This window comes from Dama dama, chromosome 4, assembly GCF_033118175.1.
Source record: "Dama dama isolate Ldn47 chromosome 4, ASM3311817v1, whole genome shotgun sequence".
Lineage (NCBI taxonomy): Eukaryota > Metazoa > Chordata > Mammalia > Artiodactyla > Cervidae > Dama > Dama dama.
Window position 1 is genome coordinate 52,860,300 of NC_083684.1, and position 26,095 is coordinate 52,886,394.

A 26,095-nucleotide genomic window follows, 5' to 3' on the forward strand; every position below is an offset into this window, starting at 1 on the left:
TCCTGGATGACCTCACAGAGCCACCCATCACCTGCCCTGGACTCCCACCAGCTCAGGCTCTTTTGAGAGAGAAAAGTGCAGCTCTCTCGTCAAGCCTCTGCCTTCAGAGTCCCTGTGAAAGCTGCCACGTCCTAAATGTACTGTAGTGAAGTGAACAGGTGGGGGTCTGGAGGCCCAGGCCAAGGTCTCCCGGAACCCACTCACCCCACCATTTTGTTTATTTATTTTTTTTACCCCACCATTTTATTTAGCACAGTAGTGAAGAGCTGACCTCATCTTGGGTCTGGAAGGTCTCACATTGCTGCCCCACTCCCTACTAGCCCAGTGCCCTACAGTTCCTTTTAGGGCTCAATTACATATACTGTGGGGATTGTATTATCAGTTTCATGAGCAATCATGAGACTGTGTGTATGGATCACAGTAAAAACTAACATTTACAACTTCCTTCATGGTGCAGTGGTTAGGAATCAGCCTGATAATGCAAGGGATGGGAGTTTGACCCCTGGTTCCAGAAGATTCCACAAAATAAGGAGTAACTCCACAAAGCCCGTGCTCCGCAACAAGAGAAGCCACCGCAACAAGAAGCCCGAGCACCTCAACCAAGAGTCGTCCCCACTCGCCACAACTAGAGAAAGCAACAAAGACCCAGTGTGGCCAAAAAAAAAAACAACCCAAAGAAGCCACTAACATTTATCAAATATCTATTTACCTTGTCCCAGGCAGGCTCCGTGCAAAACCATTTGCCTTGTGAGGTAAGTTCCATTTGACAGAGGAGGACAATGAGGGCCAGTGACTGACCAAATGGTCCACAGAGCAGTAAGGGGTAGAGCTAAGATTCACCAAGCTCACAGCCACCCTGGGCTTGCTCGAACCTGCCAACACCACACTGCCCAGCAGCAGGCCGCCTAACTCACCAAATGATAGGGAGCACCGGCTCTGAGTCACACTGCACTGAGCAAAGCAGTGAAATCCCCACCCTCCTGAAATGTATGTTCTGCCAGGAGAGACAGACACTGTCTCTCATATCCTGCATGTGGTTGTCGGCAAAACCACAATCTCCGTTTACCTCCTCTTCTCACTCAAAGACCAAAGATCTTTGGTTTATAAGACATTTCCCCCAAACAGCCCCCCTGCCCCGGTTGTCATCTGTCCTCATCTCCCACCTCTTTCCCTCCAGCTCTTCAGGCTCACAGGCACATTCCTGCCTCAGGACCTTTGCACTGGCCATTCCTTCTGCCTAGATATTGCCTCCATGTGCTTGTGTGGCTTATTTTCTGACCTTCAGATCTTAACAAAAAAGACTTCAGTGTGGCTTTCCTGGTAACTCTAACTGAAATCCAGTGCTTCCCAAACATACTATGTAGTTATTACCTAATTCCCTTTCTTACTGTATTTCTCCTAATACGTATTACTTGAAAAAAATAAAACGGTTATCAGTTACATAAAACCCATTTCAAATATCCAATTCAAGGATTTTTAGTAATTTTACCAAGTGGTGCAACTATCACCATAGATCTGTTTCAGAACATTTTCATCGCCTTCACCCAGTAAGATCCCTCATGGCCAATTTAGAGCTAATCACTGTTCCCACACTCAGCTCCCAGCAACCACTAATCGACTTTCTATCTTTGTAATTGTCTTTTCTGAATACTCATATGAATAGTGTCATATGACATGCAGCCTCTTGTGTCTGGCTTCTTTCACCCAGCATAATGTTTTTGAGGTTTATGTAGCCGTTGCTACATAAATACCAGGAGTTCATTCCTTTTTATTGCTGAATAGTATTCCATTGTATGAATGGATCTATCACATTGCATGTATCTATTCACCAGCTGTTGGACAGTTTCATTTCCAGCTTTTTCTAACATACTCTACATTTTGCCATGTACCCCCTGACTAGAATGTCAATTCCATAGGGCTGGAATTTTTGCTGGTTCTGTTCACTTCTGTGCCCCCAGCATTTGAACTGTGCTGGACACACAGTAGGTACTCAATAACTTTTATTATAAAATGTATTATGTGCTGAGGGAATCAGAATAAAGATAATCTCAGAGAGTGGGAGGCAAGGGCCGTCTATGCTGGTTATCGAACCAGGGGAAAGGGGACGGAGTGACGAGGCTCCATGGAGTTGGCAGTCAGGCAGGGCAGGGTTCTCTAAGGAATGGACTTTGGAGCAGAGACCTGAGTGCACAAGGCTGATAGCTGCACGTTTGTCGTTATCCTCAGGCCTAAGTCCCAGCCCTGCCCCCCACTTTTGCAGGTCCAGCAGCCAGGTCGGGGGCAAGGGCTGGGCCAGAGAGGGACTCCCAGGGACACCTAGCCTCACAGCAATTGGAACAGATGACTCAGGCTCTCAGCTCCTCCCTGAGCCTAATCTGGGCCCCACACAGTGTGGGGAGGGAAGGCTGGGCTCCCGTGGCTGTCCCTTCTACTAAGTACAACCTCCCCCAGGGTGAGACCAAGGGGCTACACTTGGACTTGAGCTACACTTGGACTTGGACTTGCACTCTACTGCCTGGGTTTGAATCTTAGTTCTAATCTGTTCATTACTGTTTCTGCTCCTCAACATCTTTTTTTTTTTTTTTCTTTTTTTGGCTGTGCTGGGTCTTCACTGTGGCACAAGGACTTTCTGTATTTACAGCACATGGACTTAGTTTCCGTGCGGCATGTAGGATCTTAGCTCCCTGACCAGGGATTGAACCCATGTCCCTTGTATTGGCAGGAGTATTCTTAAGCACTGGACCACCAGGGAAGTCCCACCCCTCATCATCTTAACTGGTTCCTCAGTTTTCTCATCTGTAAAACAGGGATAACCACCATACCTACCTTTTACTTAAAAACCAAACACTGTAAGCACTTATTGCTAGTAACTGTGTGCAGGCATGGTCACAGGAAACTAATCCGTTTGATTCTTACATCAACGCCATATGGTAGTTATCATTTACAGATGAGGCACAGAGAGGGGAGTAACTTCCCCAGATCATTCTGTTGTTGTTTAGTTGAAAAGTCGTGTCCAACTCTTTTGCAACCCCATGGACTGGGAGCCTGCCAGGCTCCTCTGTCCATGGGATTTCCCAGGCAAGAATACTGGAGCGGGCTGTCATTTCCTACTCCAGGGGATCTTCCCGACCCAGGGATTGAACCTGCATCTCCTGCACTGGCAGAAAGATTCTTTACCACTGGGCAACCTGGGAAGCGCTACTGGGTAATACAGGTAGGCTTCAAATGAAAAGACTGGCTCCCAAGTTTATGCTCTTCTTCCTTTCAGATTCTGCTTCTCACCAGGCCAGAGAGGATGTTAGTGAGTTAATGCACAAGAAGCCCTTGGAACAGTGCCAGGCACAAAAGTACCCAAGGAGTGTCAGTATTATCATGGCACAGAGAGCATGCGGAGGCACCCTTTCTCTCATTTATTCAAGTGCAAGCCTCTGACCCTTTGGGGAAGCTAGTTGGATTTCTCTGGTGGCTCAGACAGTAAAGGGTCTGCCTACAATGTGGGAGACTTGGATTTGATCCCTGGGTTGGGAAGGTCCTCTGGAGAAGGAAATGGCAACCCACTCCAGTACTCTTGCCTGGAAAATCCCATGGGTGGAGGAGCGTGGTAGGTACAGCCCATGGAGTCACAAAGAGTTGGACAGGACTGAGCGACTTCACTTTCACTTTTCAACAGTGCTAGTAGTCCCCTCCCCAGAAATCTTCACCCACCCACACTCCTCTCCCAACCCCGAGTCCCTTGGACTGCAAGGAGATCAAACCAGCCAATCCTAAAGGAAATCAGTCCTGAATATTCATTGGAAGGACTGATACTGAAGCTGAAGCTCCAATACTTTGGCCACCTGATGCGAAGAGTCGACTCACTGGAAAAAACCCTGATGCTGGGAAAGATTGAAGGCAGAAGGGGACGACAGAGGACGAGATGGTTGGATGGCATCACCGACTCAATGGATATGAGTTTGAGTAAGCTACAGGAGAAGGTGAAGGACAGAGAACCCTGGCGTGCTGCAGTCCATGGGGTCGCAAAGAGTCGGACACGACTGAGCGACTGAACAGGGTGCGTGAGGTAGCGGGGAGCATAGCAATTAACTGTCCACCCTGTCCGTTTCCCAGAGGATCAGCTGGGCGGTGCTGGGGAGGGGCAATGAGTCACGGTTTAGGACTTTGAACAGAGGTCGGGTGGGGCTCCTCAGAACTTCCTGGCTGGCCCACTGCCCCTCCCCAAGGCCCGCCCCCTACCCTCGCAGCCCTGCTCCAGCGCTCTGGCCCTGCACACACACCTTCTCTCACTACCATGGAGTTCGACCTGTCGGCAGGTGCGCTGCTGTTGAGTGGGGAGCTTGGGGGCCAGGATCAAGCCCTAGAGTCTGCCTCCGGGGGGCATTTTTTGCGCCTGCGCCAACCCATCCACTGTCTCTTCTCCCTGCAGCCGTGGAGTCCACCTCCAAGAAGCCCCAGGGGGCAGGCAAGGTGGGAGACCCCAAGCACAGCCCCCCCAAAGTTCAGGGCGGGTCCGCTGATAACCTAAAGGTAAGTCACCTCATTCCTGGGAGTTGCTTTTTGACCCCAGGACCCTGCTCGGTCTGGGGCCTCCGACTTGGGGGGAATGGGAGCTGGGAAAGGGGTCCCCTGGCTTCACTGGTGTGCCTCCCAACTAGCATCACCACGGCCATGGCCACGGCCAAGGGAGCGCCTCAGATTCCAGCAGCAGCTCCAGTGATTCGGAAAATGAGGTGAAGGTAAGAGGCCTCCCCCTCCGTAGCGGGTGCCCGCTGCCCCAGGTGAGGGCGGAGTCCCAGCCCGGAACGCGGGCCGAGGACTCACCGGCGGAACCCTCTCTCCCCTCCCACCCCCACCGCCCCCTGGCCCCACAGCCCGGCTCGGAGCCGCACAAGAGCGCCCCGGGCAAGGTCAAGAAGCCCAAGGTGAAAAAAGAGAAGAAAAAGAAGGAAGAAGGGAAGAAGAAGGCTTCCCATTGATGGGCCTGGGCGGGGCTCATTAAACCTTTGCTCGGCCTCCTGGTCGCCTTCTGGTTGGGAGGCGCCGTGAGCGGTCCCCGGCCTCCTCCTCCCTTCCCGGGCCGGGCCTGCCCCCTGCTGGACACCGCGCGCCGAGGAGAAGCTGCCCACGCCGTGTCCGTCACGGTTTATTGTTTCTGGAAGTGGCCGCCCTGCTGGGGGGCGGCCTGTGCAGCTGGAGATCTCAGCACCTCGGCGAGGGCGGGGAGGGTGGGAGGGGCTCGGGCCGCGGGGCGCCCCGGTGGCCGGCAGGTGGCCGGGAGATGAGCTGTGGCGGCGTCGCCGGCGGGGGTGGGGGCGGCGGCCGCCGGAAGCAGCAGCGGCGGGAGGCGTCGCGGGCCGCCCTCACCGCACCAGGTGGAAGGTGAGCCAGTACATGAGGAGGGGCTGCGCCGCCGCCACGGCCATGGTCAGGTACATGCGCAGCTGGTTCCGCGCCCCGCGCACCGGGACGCCCTCGGCCGCCGCCTCCGCCAGGATCTTCAGCCGCAGCGTCCGGATCTGGGCCGGGGAGGGAGAACACTCTTGAGCCCGGCCTCCTTCGGGACTCCACGCTCCCCACCCTTCCTTCAGAGAGTGGCTGGGCTTAAGTCTGCTCCTGGGGAACCTCGGGTTTCTCCCAGATCTCCTAACAGACAAGGAGGACCTCCTTGTCCTCCCAGGCCTTGGGAGAAAATGTGAGAGGGTTCTAAACTCAGCTGCCAAGCGAGGGCCTTAAGTTGATGAAGTCGGGAACTTCAGTGTGAACGCCCCACCCACGGGGATGGCCAGGCTTGGCCCTTTGGCCACCATCAGCTTGTGCTGCACTTGACGATTTTTCGTCAAGCCAGAGATGCCATTTTTTCTCCCCAACTGTTTTGTTTAAACCGCCCCTAAAGCTGTAAATAATGCCATGTAAATTGAAGTTTATCTGTGGGGCAGATCTGGCCCACCAGTCACTAGCTTTTGCTCTCTGCTCCTCACACTTTTCATACTGTTCATGGGGTTCTCAAGGCAAGAATGCTGATGCAGAAGTGGTTTGCCATTCCCTCCGGCAGTGGACCACCATTTGTCAGAACCCGCCACCAGGACCCATCTGTCTCGGCTGGCCTTACACGGCATGGCTCATAGTTTCATTGAGTTACACAAGGCTGTGGTCCATGTGATCATTTTGGTTAGTTTTCTGTGATTGTGGTTCTCATTCTGTCTGCCCTCTGATGGATGAGGGTAAGAGGCTTGTGCTAGTTTCCTGATGGGAGGCACTGGCTGTGGGGAAAACAGGAGTCTAGCTCTGGTGGGCAGGGCCATGCTCAGTAAATCATTAAATCCAATTTTCTGCTGATGGGTGGGGCTGTGCTCCCTCCCTGTAGTTTGGCCTGAGGTGGCCCAATCCCTAAAGTCTGCAGTCTTTATGGTAGGTTATAGGCTCTATAGTAAGGGTAAGGGTGATCTCCTCAAAAAGAACTTATGCCAGCATGCCACGTGTCTCCCAGAACTGCTGCTGTCAGGACCCTGCGGCAGGCCACTGTCGACCCACGTCTCCGCTGGAGACTCCCACTCACTCACAGGCAAGCCTGGCTCAGCCTCTTGTTGCCCAGAAAGGGGAGAAAGAAGATGAGATGGTTGGATGGTATCACTGACTCAATGGACATGAGTTTAAGCAAACTCCAGGACATAGTGAAGGACAGGGAAGCCTGGTGTGCTGCCGTTCATGGGGTCACAAAGAGTCAGACATGACTGAGCGACTGAACCACCTAACACTTGCTCACACTGATACTCTCAGCACCCTGACGTGGAATTATCATCACCCCATTTTACAAAGGGTTTCCCTGGTGGCTCAGTGGTAAAGAATCTGCCTGCCAAGCAGGAGACAGGTTCAATCCCTGGGTCAGGAATATCTCCTGGAGGAGGAAATGGCAACCTATTCAACTATTCTTGCCTGGGAAATCCCTTGGACAGAAGAACGTGGCGGGCTATACAACCCATGGGGTCACAGAGAGTCGGACATGACTTAGCAACTAAACAATAACCTTTTCAGAAAAGGGGAAACAGGTTTAAAGAGAGGAAGTGAGCTGCCCAGGATCCAGGGAGGCCTGGGGTCAAAGCCAGGGCTGGTGGATCCCATGGCTCCTAACCAGCACTTCTATTCCAGCTGGAAGGACTCTCAGAGAAGCTACTTCAAGGACACTATACTCTTTTCATCCTAAAGGAAATGCTGGAAGGAAAGCCCACCATACAAGAAAAGTGGAGTGAGAGCCGACTGGCTGGCTCCTCCTCCCCCTTCAGCACCCCACCCTTGGACACCCCCTCTTCTGGGAAGTTCTCCCAGGCTAGGGCAGCCCTTCTAGGACTCCTCAGTTCACCAGTATGGCTATGGGTCTAAACTCCCACCTGACATCCCCTGCTTGGATGACCCCAGGGACCCCCAACGCTGTCCAGAAGGCCTGTGCCCTGCATTCCACCCTCCCTTGAGCCCCAGCTCACCATGAACACAAAGATGGACACGCAGCACCAGCCCAGTACCAGGTAGTAGCCGATCTTCCCAAAGAGCAGGCCCATGAGGACCCCGCCAATCATCCTGTGGGGAGAGCAGGGGAAGGCTGGTCTGAGGATGAGGCCCTGGGGCTGGGGGCTGGCAGTGGGGAGGCAGAGGGGGTACTCACCCAACATACTTGTAGCCCAGGAAGGCCACCAGGTCGATAGTGCTGAGGTCTGTGTTGACAGTGACAAGGTAGAGGCTGAGCAGGATGGCCAGCACCTCCAGTGTCAGCCAGGCCAACGCTGAGCTCGCCTGCAGCCCCAGGAGGTCTGGAGAGAACCTGCCGACACCCAAGCTCTGTCAGCCCGTTGGCTGGCTCAGACCCTCCGAGAGCAGGGGGGACAGCCTCTGGTGGCAGGGGTGCGTGCTAGAGACCCGGTAGGGACCAAGATGGATGTGGGCCCTGTCCTGGAAATCCCATCCCGAGTGACAGAGCCCAGAGAGGTCAGGCCGGGATGGGGGAAAGTGCAGGGCAGGGCAGGTGTGTGACCCCATTGGGAGGGAGGGTGTCCGAGAGGAGGGGGCACTTGAGCTGAGGCTTGAAGGAGTAAGGAGCTGATGGGGGAAGAAGACCTCTGCCGTATCCCCTGGGACTCAACAATTCATGGCTCTAATGACAACGGTTTTCCATGCCACGAAGGTAATGAACAGGGGTCTGTGAGCAAGAGGTGGGGGCCTGAGCCGGGCTGGAGGGTGGGGAGGTTTCCCCGAGGCAGTATCAGCACAGTGGAGACATGAGGAGTGAATGTAGGAGATGGAACACATTCCTCAGCAAAGGGAACCGCGCGTGCAAAGGCCCTGGGGAGGCAGCCCAGGTCCTTGGCAGAAACAGAAAGAGGACCAGAGTGGCTCAGCAGAGTGAAGGGAAGGGGCAGAGAGAGACTGCAGGCGGGCAGTGACAGCTCCGGAACTGGGGCTTGGTCTGGGGACAGCTGAGCAAGGGGTGGAGAGGGGTTGGCATGGCCAGGCCCAGCTCTCAGACAAGGTCTTCCTGTTGGAGTTGGGGTGCAGGGGTGTGTGGGGGGGGCCTGGCAGTTAGTCAGGAGAGGCCAGGGAAAGCTAGATTCAGTGTCATCCACCATAGGGTGGGGTGATGGGCTGCACATGAGTGGGGAAGAAGAAAGAGGCGAAGGCAACCCTGAGGATACACAGAGGGCTCTGTCTTGGGCCAACTGGCTACACGGTAGGACTGTTCTGACCCAGGGGAACCAAAGAGACCTTCTTGACTGTCCCCCCCAGCACTGCAAACCCCACACTACTCAGCTGACCCCAGGCCTCTCTTACCTATCCTGGGTCCCCAGCGCCAGGCCAGCCACCAAGACGTAGGTGATGAAAGCCATGGCTGTGGGAGGCAGACACACAGACACTGGTCAGAAGAAGGAGGACCATCGGGCCTCCGGGCACCTAAACATCTGCCCGAGACAGGCCCGCCTGGAGGGAGGAGGTCGCCGGGTGGAGGTGGGTGGGATGAAACCTGGAATGTAGAGGTCGGGAGCGTTGACGTCAAAGCGGGGGGCCACCGGCGTGTCCTGCTGGTACTGCACCTCCCAGTCCTGTGGGGAGAGTGGGGGGAGCAGGCAGGACCTGGAGCGGGGTGCCTGCGCCCCTGCAAGCCCTCTCTTGGGGCCAGTCTATCCGGCCTGCTCCTCAGTCTCCTTCACCCCTGCCCATCACGTGCCTTGGGGGGCCAGTGCTCACCTGGTGCAGGTAGGGAAAGACGAGCAGGCCCAGCTTTTTGCCCACGTACATGGTGTCCACGGCGAAGTAATACTTGAGCTTGGTGACGGGAATGAAGCGGTCGATCTGGGGAGGCAGAGCCCAAACCTGAAGCCCTGGCCCCGTGGCCCCTGCCTGCACCCCCCACCCCAACCCACACCAGCCCAGCCCACTCACGTTCTTATCCACCAGCTCCTTGCCCTGCGCAGCGAGGCTGCTCCCATAGGCCATGGCCATGTTGGACACAGGATCAGCCAGGAAGGCTCCCTGGGGCGAGGCAGAGGCTGCAGGGTAGCCCAGGCCACCGGGCACCCGCTGGGCCCCACAGCCCCGGCTCTGGGCTGAACTCGTGTCATCAAAAAGCTGGTGGGGGTCAGCCATTCCTGGCTGGGACACAGGAACCCTCCGCTTCGAGGCTGCAGGGGAAGAGGGATGGGAGCCTCATTCATTTGTCAGGAGCTCTCCCTCTGGCTTCTGCTACAGTGGGGCGCTGGTTTTGATGTCAGATGGGTTGTCTAACTAACTGTGGTGTTGGAGAAGACTCTTGAGAGTCCCTTGGACTACAAGGAAATCAGTTCTGAATATTCATTGGAAGGACTGATGCTGAAGCTGAAACTCCAATACTTTGGCCACCTGATGCAAAGAACTGACTCACTGGGAAAGACCCTGATACTGGGAAGGACTGAAGGCAGGAGGAGAAGGGGATGACAGAGGATAAGATGGTTGGATGGCATCACCGACTCGATGGACATGAGTTTGAGCAAGCTCCGGGAGCTGGTGATGGACAGGGAGGCTTGATGTGCTGCAGTCCATGGGGTTGCAAAGAGTTGGCCATGACTGAGCGACTGAACTGAACTGAACTTAGAGTTGTCTAGTCAGGTCTGGGCGGCCTCTGCCATCCATCCATCCATCCATCCTTCCAAATAACGATGATGATGATGATGATGACAATGATGGCTACTATGTACTAGGGTTAACTGTGCACAAAATCCTGTACTAAGTCTTTTACAAGCAAAGTTTCTAGACAGACTGTCTCTCTTCCTGTTCCTTCTTAGTCATTCAGTTCCGACCGCAGGGGCCTTGTTGCTCACTGAACACGCCAGGCACCTTCCATCTCAGGGCCTCTTCACTGGCAGTTCCTCTGCCTGAATGCTCTTGATTCAGACACCCTCAGGACTCCCTCTTCTCCTCGAAGTCCTGGCTCCATGGGACCTTCCCCAACCATCCTGTCTGTAACTGCATCTGTCTTGGTAACACCCCCCATTCCCTTTCTGCGCTTAATTTATATCTATAGAACTCAGCACCAGCTGACATACTAGCTGTTTAATGTCTCTTGTTCACTGTCTCCTCCACTCCAGTGTGAGCTCCCCAAGGTAAAGAGCTCTGTCTTGTTTGTGGCTGAAGCCCTAGCCTCTAGAACAAGGTTTGGAATAGATGCTTGATTAAAAAAAAACAAACAAACAAAACCTGATGAATAAATGGCCATTCCCAGTTTACAGATGTGGAAACTCAGGCTTAGAGAGGCTAAATGGGGACTTCCCTGGTGGTCCGATGGCTGAGATTCTGTGCTCCCAGCACAGGGGGCCTGGGTTTGATCCCTGGTCGGGGAACTAGATCTCACATGCAGCAACTAAGAACTGACGCAGCCAAGTAAGTAGATAGATAAATAGAGACACTAAATGACTTGTGCAAAGGGAGAGACAGAGCAGGATTCCATCCCAGGTCGGCCTGTAAAATATTATAATAATTAAGCCCCAACTGACCACTGAAATCACATCAGGCCATGTTCTAAACACTGTGGATGAACTCATTTAATCCTCGCAACAACCCATTCTGTGCTGGTAATACTATCATCCCATTTTACAGATGCTGCTGCTGCTAAGTCGCTTCAGTCGTGTCCGACTCTGCGACCCCACAGACGGCAGCCCACCAGGCTCCCCCGTCCCTGGGATTCTCCAGGCAAGAATACTGGAGTGGGGTGCCATTTCTTTCTCCAATGCATGAAAGTGGAAAGTGAAAGTGAAGTTGCTCAGTCATGTCCACTCTCAGTGACCCCTTAGACGGCAGCCCACCAGGCTCCTCCGTCCATGGGATTTTCCAGGCAAGAGTACTGGAGTGGGGTGCCATTGCCTTCTCCTTTACAGATGGGATGCCGCCAAAGAGGTTCAGGTCCTTGCCTAAAATCATACAGATAGCATGAAGCAGAACTGGGTCTCAAGTTTTCGAAAGGTCCCTCTGCTTCATATGGGGAACAGGCTGGGGAGGCCAGGACAGGGAGAGGAGAGGAAGGAGGCTGAGGAGATGGTCCAGGTAGAAGAGATGGTTGAGGTGGGCCTTGGGGGGGGGGGGGGCAGGGGGGTGCTGCTTCTGGATTAATCTGGAGGTAGGGCAGGATTTCGGGAAGTGTGCTTGGCTGGAGTAGTGTAAGGAAGAGGCAGGAATCCACGTTGTCTTCCCAGATTCTGGTCTGAGTGGGTAGGGTGCTGTCTACAGACATGGGGAATATAAAGAGGGCGGATCTGAACCCAGCGCTCTGGCTCCAGCACCCTGACCCAAAGCAATGCCTCCATAGCAAATTTACTGAGAGCCTCCTCTGTGCCAAGCGCCATGGTGGGAAAAGGGCAGTAAGATTACAATGGGATGGGGGAGAGGGGTCAAATAATCCACGTCATGGCTTTCTCCACACCTTCATTTTCTTCTCAGTGGAAAGGTGTCCACTCTCCGGGGCAAAGTGACACTCATAAACTGCTCAGCCCCTGGCCTGGCCCATAGAAGAGTGATCCATCTCATTACCTGTCATCAGTCATTAGCCCCTCAACTCTTCCTCTTCATTATGTGTAGCCTGAAAACAGACCCGGGGAAGTCCTCGATCTCAAAGCCAATAGCGCCGGCACTGGCCCACTTGTCCCTGAGCACCACTTCTCTTTCCTTCTCCCACTCCTGGCTAAAGGGCTGGTTTCCTGAAAGCTTTGGTATAAGCCCTTCCTTCCTCTTTGTCCTCACCTCTGACCTTGGCAGCTGGGGTTCTGCTCTCACTGGTCCCTTAAATGCCCCTGCACCATCAGGCCGGGGCTGTTATTCCTCTCTGCTCGGACTCAAGGCCCTTGGCAGCACTAAGGCCCTTGCCACAAATGCCAACCTCTGACTCAGTATCTGCTCTCCTGGCTTCCGAGACACCGTACTACCTTTTTCTCTCTCCTGTCGGAGTCCCACAAACATCAACTGAGCCCCTCTATGTGTTACGCTCTGCTGGCAGGCAAAGTGGATACAGCAGGGAGCAAAAGGGAACAGCTCATGCTTTTATGGAACTGATGGTCTGATCAGTCCCTCAGTCACTGGTTTCTCTCCAGCTCCCTGAACTGTGTGACCCAATTTTTCACCCTTACCCTTGTCTTCTGCCTCTCACCTAGGGCAATCTCACCACACTCCTGGCTTTCAAAGCCACCCACCTGATGCCCTAGGCTGTCTCTAGCCACCATATCCTGCCACGGCCCTCTGACTGCCCCTGGGCCTTTACCTCTGACACTGGTGCTCACCCACCATGTCTCAATGTTACCCTCCTTTCTCAGATTCTGTCATCTTGCGCCTGAATTAAATGTCCTTCTACCAAGTACCCCTGTTCATCCTTGGGCAGAGAGTATTTCATGCCCTCTGCCTAAGATCATTGCCCACTGCACTGAGAATAAAACCCAAATGCCTACGAGGCCTGCATGACCCAGCCCTGCCAACCACCCTGGTTTGTTACCTCTCTTGGGACTCATTCCACCTGGCCACAAGGGCCTCCACCTCTCGGGCCCTGACCCTGCCAAGCTCCTCGCCTCAAGCTTTAGAACAGACAGTGCTATCACCCTGGAACACGTTCCCACAATTTGTTCCCACAATTAACACTGGCCAATAGAGCACCTGGCCTCAGCTCAAAAGACTCCTTCTCAAGAGATCTTCCTTATCCTCCATATGAAGCCCTAGCCCTACCTTGCTCTTTCTTATAATATCCAGTGGTTCTTTTTTCTCTTTTAAGGAGTTACCACAATTTCTAAATCTATCTTCATTTGATTACTTGTTTACTCAGCACAAGCCTCCCAGGCTTTTCCCTCTCATCACAAATCCCCTTCTCATTCCTCATCATCAGCTGTATCTCTTCCAGGAAGCTTCACTGACACGGCAGGGCCGGGTCAAGTTTCCTAATCTGGCTAACACACACCTCCATCCCAGTCACAAGCTCTCTGACTGTGCTTCCCCCACCCCAGCCCTGAGCCCTATGCCTGCACATAGCTCCATCACACTAGACTGTTGCTGTCTTCCGCTCTGTACTGGTAGCTCCATGAAGACAGGAAGCAGGACTGATGGGCACATCTGTGTCCCCAAGATCCCCTACCGCAGGGCCAGCCAGGTTTCTTTTTTTTTTTTTTTTTCCAGCCAGGTATCTTAAGAAAGGTTGAAGGGAGGAATGCAGGCATCATGTCTTGAGGCCTCCTCAACTGCCCCCCCAATCAATTTCCAATTTACTCCCTTTACAGTTCTAATTACTTCCCAAATTATCTTGCTGACTAGTTTACTCCCGAGTTTAGTGTCTGTCTTCCCACTAAATTCTCCGTTGTAAGGTTGTCAAGTTGTAGGTTACCACTGGGTATTCATATTCCACCAGCACAGGGCCTGGCACAAGGGAGTTGAAGCAAGATACGATGAATGAATAAATAAGATGCACGGTCACTCCTGGGGATGAAGAGGAACTTAGAGATAGAAATTCACAGACACGGGAAAACAGCACAGTAAATCCAGGTTCAAATCTTAAATGAGGAGTAAACACGGGCCTCTGGGATCGCATAGGGCTACAGGGCTATAAACGCCGTCCTATGCTACGTGGGCAACCGCGCAAGGCCACGGAAGGGTGGAGAGCGGCCAGAGGGCTAACTACAAATGAATGGAAGTCGCGTTTTTCTGCACATCACACAATATCTTGCCCAAACTTGTTCTAAAGGAATTTCCTAAAGAAAAGAAGAATCGACCCCAACGCGCCCCCTACCCGGACCTGGCATCCCTGCGCCGTGCACACCTCGTAGCTCCCTGACCTCGTGACCTCTGACCTGTGGCGACCTCGCCAACCGCCAAGGCGGCCCCGCCACGCCCCGCCCTCCCGATCTCTTCGGTCGGCCACGTACGCCACTTACGCTGCCGGGGCGTCCCCGCCGCCGCCAAGCCTGCCGGGTTCATCTTTCGCCGCCGCAGCCACCGCCGCCGCAGCCGCCGCCCCAGCCACGGTTCGAAATGTGCCCGCCCGGCTGCCGTAGCCACGCCCTACCGGCAACACGGCAGCCAATGGGCGCCTCGATCGCGCAAGGCCACCACGCCCTCTCACGGAGGCCTAGAGAAGTTGGCGGTAAGAGGAGAGTTTGGAGACTGGTGACGTAAGGCAAGAGTCAGGCCTTCAGGGCTAGTAGGGCGGAGCCGGGAAGAATCCGTGGAGCAGGAGGTGTCGTGCATGCTGGGAAATGTAGGTGTCGAGCGAAGAGGCCGATGGGAAATGGAGTTCTCTGTAAAAAGAGCTCAATTTAGCTCCTGAGAGCACTGGGGAGCCAGAGAAGGGTATGGAGCAGGAGGAGACCCATTTGTATTCCCCAGCGGCTAAGCGGAGTTGTGTGGGCTCTAGGGCTTATACGATTTTGTCAGACTTTCGGTATTAAAGTGATTATTTAGAGTGAGAAAAGGAGATCCAACAAGTTAGATGGGAAGAACCAGGTGTCTTTTTTTGACGTGTTATTGTTAAAAAACAAAATTAAACCGAGAAAATATGAAGACCTAATGGGCTTTATTCAGCAACTTATGAATTAGGCAGCGTCACATCTAGTAAATAGGAGGGAGTTTGTAGGAGTTGTACAAAACGGAGCTTTTTATGTGAAAGGAGGCAAGGAAGTTATTAACAAAAGAAAAGAAAGAATTATTTCAGGCCAGATCACCTTCTTTTGGGGGGAAGGTAAGAATCTATCTTGTAGAATACTTTTACCTTTGTAGGTGGGAGTTGGGGGTGGAAGTGGGGAGTGTAGAAATGGAGAGGTCCCACATGACAGATTACCTCACTGGTGCTGATCAGGAAATTCCAAACGGGCGGATTAAGATTACCTTCCTGCGGAAGGACAAAATTGCAACTAGGTCAGATATTAAAATCTAGGTTTGGTATCATGGGGCTTCCTTGGTGGCTCAGCTGGTAAAGAATACACCTGCAATGCAGGAGACCTGGGTTCGATCCCTGGGTTGGGAAGATCCCCTGGAGAAGGAAAAGGCTACCCACTCCAGTATTCTGGCTTGAAGAATTCCACCGACTGTATAGTTCATGGGGTTGCAAAGAGTTGGACATGACTGAGCGACTTTAAATGATGTGTTGGTATCATGGGCTTTAGCACAAGCGACACATTGGGGTTTCTGGTTTTCTCTTTAATAGTATCTTTAGACGTTTCTCCCAAAATTCATAAAAATGCTCCTGTGTTGAAACCTGGTTTCCCAAAAACACTATGACCCTCGGCAACTGAGCGCACACCTGCTAGTGAGAAGCCCTGAAAATTAAGTTACCTTAGTCTCTCCTGTGTCTGCCCTCTGTCTCTCCCTATCTAACTCTGTCTCCTCCTCTTTCACCCCCTGAGCCTCCCCTTTTCTGTCCGTCAGTTCCTCCAGTTATCTCAGGCAAAGATAATGGTAGAAATGACTTCTGAGGAGTGATAGTATTCCGGAAGGATGTCAGCAAGTGACCCTGTCACTGTGGCTTTCCCTTTCCTCCTGTGAGACATTGTCTTTTCTGGGGAACTTGAACTGTTCTGGTCTCTCAGTTATGAGTCCTGGCTCCACAGTCCTGTAGGCATCGTCCTCCCAGCCCCTGTCACTCTGCTTCCCTCGTCACAGCCCCTGACCCTCTGGTCTGTCAGTCTGTTGAAGTGCTGGGAGCCCCCTGAAGGTAGGACCCAGGACAGCCTTGGTCGCTGCTGTTTCCCTGCCCTCAGCCAGCAAAGGGCCGGGCACAAAGTGGGCGCTGAGCAAAGATTTAGTGAATAGCTAAGGATCCCCAGTCTGTGAGGGCACAGGTGACACCTGGCCCTGTGGAGTCCCCGTTTGTGGCGTCCCCTCCAGGTGGATGCATTCCCGCTCCAGAACGCACGACTTGACGAATGGATTGAGGGCTGGATTTCAGTTTGTCCCTCTGGCCCCTCAGCCAAGAGCTCGGGTGCGGCGCAGTCGGGCAGCGACTCCTCGGTCCGCGGGCGTAAAAGAGTTCGGATTCTTTCTGGCATAGGGAGCCGCCCGCTCGGGGGAGGAAGCACCCTGCCGGTCTCCTAGGTCGTGAGCGCTGGGCTCCTCCCCCTCGGTGCCCACACCTGGCGGTGGGGCGTGCCTCAGTTTCCTCCACCTCCGCCCCTCCCCTTTTTCTCTTCTTCCTCTTTGGGTAGCTGGTGGCCGCGCGTCGAGCACTCCCGGAACTGAAGCTGGGCGCCGGACGATCGGGAGGCGGGGGCCACGTCAACGGGGCGGCGGGGGGCTCGGCGGGCTGGCCGGCTGAGCCATGCGGCGGGGCGCGCTCCTGGCGGGTGCCCTGGCAGTATACATCGCGTACCTGGTGCTGGGCGCGCTGCTGGTGGCCCGGCTGGAGGGGCCGCACGAAGCCCGCCTCCGAGCCGAGCTGCGGATGCTGCGCCAGCAGCTGCTGCGGCGCAGCCCGTGTGTGGCCGCCCCCGCCCTGGACGCCTTCGTGGAGCGGGTGCTGGCGGCCGGACGGCTGGGGCGCGCCGCGCTCGCTAATGCCTCCGGGTCTGCCAACGCCTCGGACCCCGCCTGGGACTTCGCCTCGGCTCTCTTCTTCGCCAGCACGCTGGTCACCACCGTGGGTACGTGAGCGCCGCCCGGAGCCCCCGGCCCACGAGGACCCGGGGCCCCCTGCTCCCCCTCACCTCCCTAGGGACCCCAGAGCCACTACGAAATATCCCTATCCCAGCAGATCATTCTCAGTTAACTCTGAGCCCAGGATCCCCTCAAAACCCCTCAATGAGAACCTGGGACCCACACTTGTGGGATCCTCCACCTTGAGGAGTCCCTATCCAGACCTTTCCTCCCAGTAGGAAGTCCCGCAGTTCGCTTGGGGTCCAGGGCCATTCTCAAAGTACCTTCTGGCAAGCATCTAGGGCTCCCTTCCTCTGCCTTGGAGACCTGCGTCTAGTCCCGTCTAGGCCTAGAACAATCCTCAGAGACCTCCTTTGAGAACTCAGTGCCTGCTGCCGGAGATCCTCTCCCCATTAGCCACCCAGAACCTCCGCCCTTCTCTCTGGCTCAGACCTCCATCCCCTCCAACACCATCTCCTGACTGCAAATACATCCTTCTGGGATGTGTCCTTCCGGAAGCCTTACCCCAATGTCCTCCCGACCCTGGTGCCCTAGTGAGGACCCTGAATCTCCAAACCCTCTCCAGGCACCATCACTAAAGACCTTACTGCCAGCAGAGATCCCTCAGCAAAGACCCAGGGCCCGCATCTCAGACTTCCACCCCTCTGGACCTAGACCACTCCCCAGCAAGGGCCCCTGCCCTCCTCCTGACCATTGTCATACTTCCCTGCAGGTAGCCCTGACTCTAGATACAGGACCCCTCTTCACATATCCCACTCCTTCTTGGCATCTCCTTTGTATTGGGGGAGCCCTCAATGTAGGGCTTTTCTTCCAATAGGGACACCCCCGTTCCCTCTAAACCTGGGACTTCCAATTCTGCAGCCCTCAGCTGTGGAAGTATTGGAGAGAACTTGAGCGCCTTCCAGGAAGAACTGCTGACTTTCTAACTGGAAGGTCCCCACCCAGGACTCCCACCCCTCCAGTTCCAAAACAGCTCCAGCAAAACCCCCTAGTGTTTTTCAGACCAGGGACTCTGATGGGGTCCTCTGTTTATTTATTTTGACCTCTCCAACCGGCATGTGGGATTTAACCTGTACCCTCTGCAGTGAAAGCTCAGAGTCCTAACCACTGGACAACCAGGGAATTCTATAGGAGCCTCTTTGAACGTGACAACCCTAGCTGAGACTGTCACCAATCTCTGGCCCCTGATACTCCTTGTAAGAGCCCCAGAATACCTGGGATCCCAACGCTGGTCACACATGCTATCCTTGACACAAGAATCCAACCCCCCCCCCCCCCCAACCAGGGTACCAGCCCAGGGACTCTACTCTCCGAACCTGCTACCCCTGCTCCTAGACTCCCCCTGTCCACCCTGAATTTCCCAAGAAAGGGAACCTCCTTGGGACCTGAGACCCCTTCAGTCTCTTCTAGACCCACAGCTGGGACCTTTTGCCCCAACTCTGTCCCAGCCTGGTTTGGACTCTCCCTCCATCAAGGATGCTCCAGGTACTTTGTACCCCAGAACCCTCCCCACTATTCACTCAAGACCATTACCGCTTTCTACCCTGGACACTCTCAGCCAGGACATGAGACGCACACCCCCTTCCATGATCCCCTTAGCATTGTCTCCCCCCATCATATTGCCTCAGGCATCCTTGGGCTCAGAAGCCCCCTCTACCTGAGAACCCCCCCTCCTAACCCCATTTGTAATCCCACTGGTGCCTGTCCCCCTTCTTCCTCTGGACCCAGGACCCCAGCCCCAAACCAGGATCTGTTTCAAACCAGGACACTGGTCTCTGATTTCAGATTACTAACTGGACCCCACAGATCCCCTTCTCTGGACCCCTACAGCCTCAAGTAGGACCAACACACACCCCACCCCTCAGCCCTACCTGGGAAACCCCTCACCTCAATGCCCCTCAGACCTGGAAAATCCCTTTGTTTGTCAGGCTCTTCTGGTCCTCCCACAGCCCCTCCCCAGCCCCCAAACTTCCTCTTTGCCTCTTTGCTTGGATTTGGCTTCCTGGGAGACTCAAGTGGTAAAGCATCTGCTTACCAATCCAGGAGACTGAGGAGATGCAGGTTCGATCCCAGGGTTGGGAAGATCCCTTGGAGAAGGAAATAGCAACCCACTCTTGCCTGGAAAATTCCATGGACAGAGGTGCCTGGTGGGCAACAACTGTCCATGGGGTCCCAAAGAGTTGGACATGGCTTAGCAGTCGAGCACGCTAGGATACGGACTAGGGGAGTGGCCTGGGCCTCGGCTAGCCCAGACTCCTAACTCCCTATCCCTGCTGACAGTAGCCTTTGCCGTTTGTCACTGTGACAGCCTTTGTCACTGTCAAGTGGACCAGCAAACCAGGCCACGGCAGCCGGGCTGGATCTCACAAACGCTGCCCACTTGCTGGCTGGGCCTGCCCAACCTGCTTTGGGGCTTCTCTCTCCCTCTGTCTCCTCCCAGATGTTGCCTTCTGAGAAGTCATCCCAGGCAGGACAGGTGAAGAAGCCAAACACAAGGCAGGCACAGGTTCAGATTCCTGTTCACACACTGCTGATCTCTAGTCCTCTGTGTCCTCCGTCATCTGTAAAATGGGGATAATCACACTCCCTACTTCACAGTAATAGTAAGACCTGGTACAAGACTTAACCACACCACATACAGACTTCAACTCACTCATCGCAGTAAGCCTTGTGAGCCAGGTGCTGTTTGTGGTCCTATTTCTTAGCAATAGAATCTGAGGCCCAGAGAGGTTGAACAACTTGTCCAAGGCCACACAGCTAGGAAGTGTAGAGTGCAGATTTGAACCGAGGCTGTCAGGCCTCAGAGTTCCATGCTATTTTTTTTAATTAAAAAAAAAATATTTTTTTAAAATTTTGGATGCACTGGGTCTTTGTTGTGGCACGTGGTCTTTCTCTAGTTGCAGCACGCAGGCTTCTCTTGTTGTGGCACTAGAGCTTCTCTAGTTGTGAAGCACAGGCTCTAGAGCACACAGGCTCAGTAGTTGGGGCACATGAGGTTTGTTGCCCTGTGGCGTGTGGGATCTTAGTTCCCCAACCAGGGATTGAACCCAAGTCCCCTGCATTGGAAGAGGGAGTCTTAATCAGTGGACCACTAAGGAATTCCCCAGAGCCCCCATGCTCTTAACCAGTGCACCACACTACTTCTTCAGCTTCCATGAATGATGAAGGGTGATACATGTATATTGTAAAACATTTCTGACAGTCCTTAAAAAATGGTAAGTTATTGCAATAGGGGAGAGAGATTGACCTCAATTCAGAGTACAGCAAAGATAGCTGGAGATTTAGAGCTGAGAGCAGGAGGGGACTAGTGGATGGAAATGGAGAAGGCAATGGCACCCCACTCCAGTACTCTTGCCCAGAAAATTCCACGGACGGAGGAGCCTGGTAGGCTGCAGTCCATGGGGTCGCGAAGAGTCGGACATGACTGAGCGACTTCACTTTCACTTTTCACTTTTATGCATCGGAGAAGGAAATGGCAACCCACTCCAGTATCCTTGCCTGGAGAATCCCAGGGATGGGGTCGCACAGTCGGACACGACTGAAGTGACTTAGCAGCAGCTGCAGCAGTGGATGGAAAAGTACTAAGAGGGGACATGGACAGTAGGGGGATTCTTGCTAAACTGGCTTAATAGGATTCTTGTTAAAGACCGCCAAGAGCTTCAATACAAGTGGTGGATAATGAGAAATTTGATCAGATGTCAAGTGTGGGGGATTCTCCCTAAATAAACTTAGTGCTAGTGGCATTATTGCATCTAACTCTTGGCGATCCCACGGACTGTAGCCCGTCAGGCTCCTCTGTCCATGGAATTCTCCAGGCACAAATACTGCAGTGGGTAGCCATTCCCTTCTCCAGGGGATTTTCCTGACCCAGGAACTGAACCTACATCTCCCGAATTGCAGGCAGATTCTTAACTTAGGATTCCTGCTAAAACCGGGCTTGGTCATGAAGAGAACTCAGAGGGGCCTGACTCAAGCTTGGTCAAGCAGGAAGGCTGTGTCCATGAGACATGCCAGTGATAATAACCGAGATTGACAGAGCCTCATTTATCATTAGTGCTGTTGGTGAAGCCGGGAGCCCTGAATATATCTAGAGAAATGGAAAACCCGACAACATTCAGAGAGGCCTCTTCCACAGCGTTCCTGGGCTTGTTGCAGGCCCTAGTCTGAGGAAGATCTGAGGCCTGGAGCTAGTCCAGGCAGCCTTGCTGCGATTGAGGTCAGGGCTGGAGGAGTCGGCCTGCTTGGAACTGGGAATGCGGAGAGGGAGCGAGCATCACAGTCTTTCTGACTCTTTTCATGCCTGTGCTAGATGCCCTGTCCCAACCTGTACTCAAGGAAGGGATCATTTATGAGGCCATTTCAAGTACTCTGAGGAAACTGAGGCTCAGAGAGAAGTCACTTGGCCAGTATCACTCAGGGACCAAATAACAAAGCACTGCTTTGGACTCAACTCTTGGAAGTAGCAAGTTGAGGCTCATAGCCCACATTCTATTCCTCTTTCTTTCTTTTTAAAATATTCACTAGTTTTTCAAAAGTATTTGTTTAAATTTTTGGCTGCCCTGGGTCAAAGCTGGGGCACAAGGGACCCTCGATCTTCTTTGCAGCATGAGAACTCCTAGTTGTGACATGTGGAATCTAGTTCCCTGACGAAGCATCGAACCCCAGCCCTCTGCATTTGGAGTCCAGAGTCTTAGCCCCTGGACCACCAGGGAAGGCCCCCTCCCCACTCTATTCTAACTCTGATTTTTTCTGTTTATAAGAATTTCATGTCATTTGCAAACCTGTCCTTTCAGCCAGGTTGCTGGAGTTTCTCCATCAAAATCCTTTTATTAATAAAGCTTGGAGCCATAAGTGATAAACCTCAAATAATAGTTGCTTAAATATAATGGGAATTTATTTCTTGCTCATATTCAAGGGAGTCAGTCCAAGACCAGAATGGTGCTGCATGGTCAGAGACTCTCAGGTTCCAATATAACTCTCAGGCCAGGCACGGTTTCTATTCCCAAGCTCATCTCATGGTCCCAGATGGCTGCTCAGCTCCAGCCTTCCTATCTGTGATCTAGTCAGCAGGAGGAGGGAGTAAAGAAGGGAGATAGGCATCTCCCTATCTTTAAGGACACTTCCTGAAGTTGCTTGCTTCTTTTGTCTGTATCTCCTTGGCCATAAATTATTCCAGACCACACCTAGCTGCACTGGAAGAGGGAACATCTTTCCTGTTAGCCACGTGTCCAGCAAGATCTAGAGGATCCTTTATTTTTCCCTAGTTTTTTTTTTTTTTTTAAACTGGGGCAAAGTACACATCAGATTTATTATCTTAACCATTTTAAAGTGTACAGTTCAGTGGTATTAGGTATATTCATATTGCTGTGCAAACATTGCCAGCACCCATTTCCAGAACTCTTTTTACTTTTATTTTTTTAATATTTATTTATGTATTTAGGCCGCATCAGGTCTTTGTTGCGGTGTCGGGGCTTCTCTTTAGTTGTGGTACACAGACTTAGTTGCCCCGAGGCATGTGGGATCTTAGTTCCTCAGCGGGACCAGGGGTCGAACCCACATGCCCTGCATTGGAAGGTGGATTCTTAACCACTGGACCCCCAGGGAAGTCGCCAGAACTCCTTGGATCTTGCAAAACTGAATCTATACCCTTGTATATACTAACTCCCCACTTACCCCTCTCCTCGACTCTTGGCAACCATTGTTCTACTTTCTGTGTCTGTGATTTTTTTAATGTTTATTGTTTTTAAAAATTAATTCACTTATTTGGCTGTAACCAGATCTTAATTGTGGCACACGTGATCTTCAGTCTTCATTGCTGCCTGCAGAATCTTTAGTTGCGACATGTGGGATCTAGTTCCCTGACCGGGGATCAAATCCAGGTCTCCTGGATTGGGAGCGTGCTGAGTTTTAGACAGTTGGATCGCCAGGGAAGTCCCCTGTCTCGATGATTTTGACTGCACTAAGTGCCACCTATAAATGGAATTGCAGAGGCTTTGTCTTTTGACAACTGGCTTATTTCACTTAGCATAATATCCTCAAGATTCACCCATGTAGTAGCATGTGTCAGAATTTCCTTCCTTCAAAAGGCTGAATAATATTGCATTGTTTGTGCTTAAACATTTTGTTGATTCATTCACCCATCGGTGGAAACAAGGGCTGTTTCCACCTTCTGACTATTGTGAAGAATGCTGCTATGAACAAGGCTGTGCAGGTATCTCTTGAGCCCCTGCTTTCAATTTCTTTGACTATATAAAAGCCAGGGGGAGACTTCCCTGTGGTCCAGTGGCTAAGACTCCACACTCTCAATGCAGGGGGCCCCGGGTTCGATTCCTGGTCAGGAAATTAGATCCCACATGCTTCAGCTAAGAAGACCTGGCTCGGTCAAATAAATAAATAATTTTTTGTTGTTGTTTTTTAAAAAAGTCAGAGCCAGGGGATCCTTTTGCATGGAAGATGGGCTCAGGGGGAAGCCTGCTTGTATGGACAGTGCTTTCACACTTTCTTATGAACCACAAGGCTGGACCTGTAGTATTTTGGGCAAGACGTTTTACTGTCAACATAAATCAGGCCCCTTACCACCCCAGTTATATCTCTGGCCCTTTGGTTTGATTCATTTGGGAAATTACACATTGCCAAAGTGAGCCAGTTTCACCAACACCTGAATTCCCCTTAGTCATATTTCTGTTTGCAGAACTCACACCCACACTGACCCTCCAAGACCACGGTGGGGCTTGTCACACCCATTTAAAAATTTATTTATTTCTGGCTGCCCTGGGTCTTCGTTGCTGCACGTGGGTTTCCTTTAGTTGGGGAGAGTGGGGGCTACTCTCTAGTTGCGAGTGGGCTTCTCATTGTGGAACATGGGCTCTGGGGCATGTGGGCTCCCGTAGGCGTGCACAGGCTTAGTTGCCTTGCAGCATGTGGGATCTTCCCGGACCCCTGATAGAACCTGCATCCCCTGCAGGGCGCGTGCTGCCCCGTTGGATTGTGTGGAGTCCCGTGGGTCACCAGACAAAGTGCTTTGACCTGAGATGGAGCCACAGGAGGGCCCTGAGCAGGGGAGGGACATGACCTGACTCCCGTGTTCACAGGGTCCCTCTGGCTGCATGGCGGGGAGAAGGGAGACCAGGGAGGAGGCTGCTGGTAGACAGGACCAGGATGAAGCCTTGTTGTGGAGTGAGGGGGAAAGCAGGTGGGTTTGGGCTCTCTGCAAAGGTTGAGGCAACAGAGTGGATGTGAGTGAGAAGGGAGCCAAGGATGACACCAGGCTGTCAGCCTGAGCCATGGGGAGGGTGGAGGTGCCATCGGCGGAGATAAGACAGTCTGGGAGGGGTCGCTTTGAGGCTGAAATTAGTCCTCAGTTTAGGGCAATCACAGACCCCAGAGTGGATGCTGAGTGGGCCGAAGGATTTCCCCCTGACTTCCACAGGCTACGGGTACACGACGCCTCTGACCGACGGGGGCAAGGCCTTCTCCATCGCCTTTGCGCTCCTGGGCGTCCCAGCCACCATGCTGCTGCTGACCGCCTCGGCCCAGCGCCTGTCGCTGCTGCTCACCCACGCGCCCCTGTCCTGGGTGAGCCAGCGCTGGGGCTGCGCCCCCCGGAAGGCAGCCCGCTGGCACCTGGCCATCCTGCTGGGGGTCATGGTGACCCTCTGCTTCCTGGTGCCAGCCGCCATCTTTGCCCACCTTGAGGAGGCCTGGAGCTTCCTGGACGCCTTCTACTTCTGCTTCATCTCTCTGTCCACCATTGGCCTGGGAGATTATGTGCCGGGAGAGGCCCCCGGCCAGCCCTACCGGGCCGTCTACAAGTTGTTAGTCACAGGTGAGTGGGGTGGCTGCCTGGGGACTGAGGGCTGGTGTGAGGGGGGGCCTGGCCCTGTCCCGGAGGGATGGGGCATTCAGAGTCGCAGCCCCATCCTGGGGTATCCCGTAGCCCCATGGCCATGACCTGGGTGGTCTGGGTCCACTCATCACCTCTCTGCCATCTCTGCAGTCTACCTCTTCCTGGGCCTGGTCGCCATGGTGCTCTTGGTGCAGACTTTCCGCCGTGTGTCTGACCTCCACGGCCTCACAGAGCTCATCCTGCTGCCCACCCCGTGCCCCGCCAGCTTCGAGGAGGAAGATGACCGGGCGGACATCCTGAGCCCCGAGCCCGAGCCACACCAGCAGCTCACCGCTGGCTCGCACGTGGACTACGCCTCCATCCCCAGGTAGCTGGGGCAAGTGTCGGGGCAGCTGCAGACCAGGCCTGCGGCTGAGGGGCCCTCGGGACTGGAACCGATGGACTAGCCCGTCTACAAGCACACGCTGGTGTTCCTGAGGCCCTGCCTGCACTGTTTGCCCTTGTCTGACCGGCCTGAGCACCGCCCGGATCCAGGAGGCAGCACTGCCTTCTTTCCCCCACCCCTCCTATCACCTCCCCGCACACTCTGTGCTTCCCTGACTTTCTCACCGTCTCTGTATTTCTCAGGCTTTTCCTTGCACCATCTGCCTCTCTCACTCGAGTAGCCACTCATCACCTGCCGATTCTCCCAGGCTCTGGGCTCAGACCTCATTTCAGGTGCTAGATTGATCACTTCACCTCGGGCCAGTGACTGGCCCCCCCTGAGCCTTGATTCACCTCTTGGGTCAAGTAGAAAGAATATATTCCGTCATTCAAAACTCCCTCCTCTGTGCCAATCCGTGCCAGGCAGCGCTGGGGCCACCACAGTGTTCCAGATGCTCTGGGCCCTGCTCTCATGGGGCTCGCTGTCCTGCCTCCCATATAGTGACAGTTCATAATAGGCAGGACTTCATTAGTGGGGGCGGGGGAAGGTGGGCAGAGTGGTCAGGGCTGGGGTAGAGGAAGCACAGGGAATGTACCCAATCCAGCCGGGGAGGTCAGGGAGGGCTTCCTGGAGGAAGGGGCAACTGCACTCAGACCTGAAATCTGAAGAGTAGTCAGTCTGGGGAAGAAGGTGTACCT

At 53.6% G+C, this 26,095-nt stretch overlaps 3 protein-coding genes across 4 annotated transcripts; 2 read left to right on the plus strand and 1 right to left on the minus strand.

Annotated features, from left to right (window-relative positions):
* Positions 1-4,187: 4,187 nt before the first annotated feature.
* Positions 4,188-5,012, plus strand: C4H19orf33 (chromosome 4 C19orf33 homolog). The gene is made up of 4 exons (XM_061139199.1): positions 4,188-4,310; positions 4,424-4,524; positions 4,653-4,733; positions 4,869-5,012. The coding sequence occupies exons 1-4, from the start codon at positions 4,289-4,291 to the stop codon at positions 4,971-4,973; spliced, it is 309 nt and encodes a 102-aa protein (XP_060995182.1). The 5' UTR covers positions 4,188-4,288; the 3' UTR covers positions 4,974-5,012.
* A 144-nt stretch (positions 5,013-5,156) lies between these two features.
* YIF1B (Yip1 interacting factor homolog B, membrane trafficking protein) lies at positions 5,157-14,609 on the minus strand. 2 transcript variants are annotated; one of them, XM_061139196.1, is made up of 8 exons: positions 14,406-14,609; positions 9,424-9,662; positions 9,229-9,333; positions 9,005-9,083; positions 8,815-8,872; positions 7,655-7,810; positions 7,476-7,569; positions 5,157-5,513 (listed from the first exon to the last, which is right to left on the minus strand). In XM_061139196.1, the coding sequence occupies exons 1-8, from the start codon at positions 14,455-14,457 to the stop codon at positions 5,358-5,360; spliced, it is 939 nt and encodes a 312-aa protein (XP_060995179.1). In that variant the 5' UTR covers positions 14,458-14,609; the 3' UTR covers positions 5,157-5,357. The 2 variants fall into 2 exon arrangements, with proteins under 2 accessions (XP_060995179.1, XP_060995180.1); XM_061139197.1 differs by having other exon boundaries at positions 5,241-5,513; positions 14,415-14,605.
* Positions 14,610-16,541: 1,932 nt separating this feature from the next.
* On the plus strand, positions 16,542-25,854 carry KCNK6 (potassium two pore domain channel subfamily K member 6). Its single transcript, XM_061139198.1, has 3 exons — positions 16,542-17,114; positions 24,557-24,952; positions 25,124-25,854. Exons 1-3 carry the CDS (start codon positions 16,793-16,795, stop codon positions 25,342-25,344), a joined length of 939 nt encoding a protein of 312 aa, XP_060995181.1. The 5' UTR covers positions 16,542-16,792; the 3' UTR covers positions 25,345-25,854.
* Positions 25,855-26,095: the final 241 nt, after the last annotated feature.

Excerpts from the sequence above, each read along its gene's own strand:
- KCNK6 (XM_061139198.1), top strand. The coding sequence starts at position 16,793 with ATGCGGCGGGGCGCGCTCCTGGCGGGTGCCCTGGCAGTATACATCGCG. Across the intron at positions 17,115-24,556 it reads CACGCTGGTCACCACCGTGG|GCTACGGGTACACGACGCCT; the intron begins GTACGTGAGCGC and ends TGACTTCCACAG. Across the intron at positions 24,953-25,123 it reads CTACAAGTTGTTAGTCACAG|TCTACCTCTTCCTGGGCCTG; the intron begins GTGAGTGGGGTG and ends CCATCTCTGCAG.
- YIF1B (XM_061139196.1), bottom strand. The coding sequence starts at position 14,457 with ATGAACCCGGCAGGCTTGGCGGCGGCGGGGACGCCCCGGCAGCGTAAG. Across the intron at positions 8,873-9,004 it reads TCCCGACCTCTACATTCCAG|CCATGGCTTTCATCACCTAC; the intron begins GTTTCATCCCAC and ends TGCCTCCCACAG. Across the intron at positions 7,570-7,654 it reads CTGGGCTACAAGTATGTTGG|GATGATTGGCGGGGTCCTCA; the intron begins GTGAGTACCCCC and ends CTCTCCCCACAG.
- C4H19orf33 (XM_061139199.1), top strand. The coding sequence starts at position 4,289 with ATGGAGTTCGACCTGTCGGCAG. Across the intron at positions 4,525-4,652 it reads GGTCCGCTGATAACCTAAAG|CATCACCACGGCCATGGCCA; the intron begins GTAAGTCACCTC and ends CCTCCCAACTAG. Across the intron at positions 4,734-4,868 it reads ATTCGGAAAATGAGGTGAAG|CCCGGCTCGGAGCCGCACAA; the intron begins GTAAGAGGCCTC and ends CTGGCCCCACAG.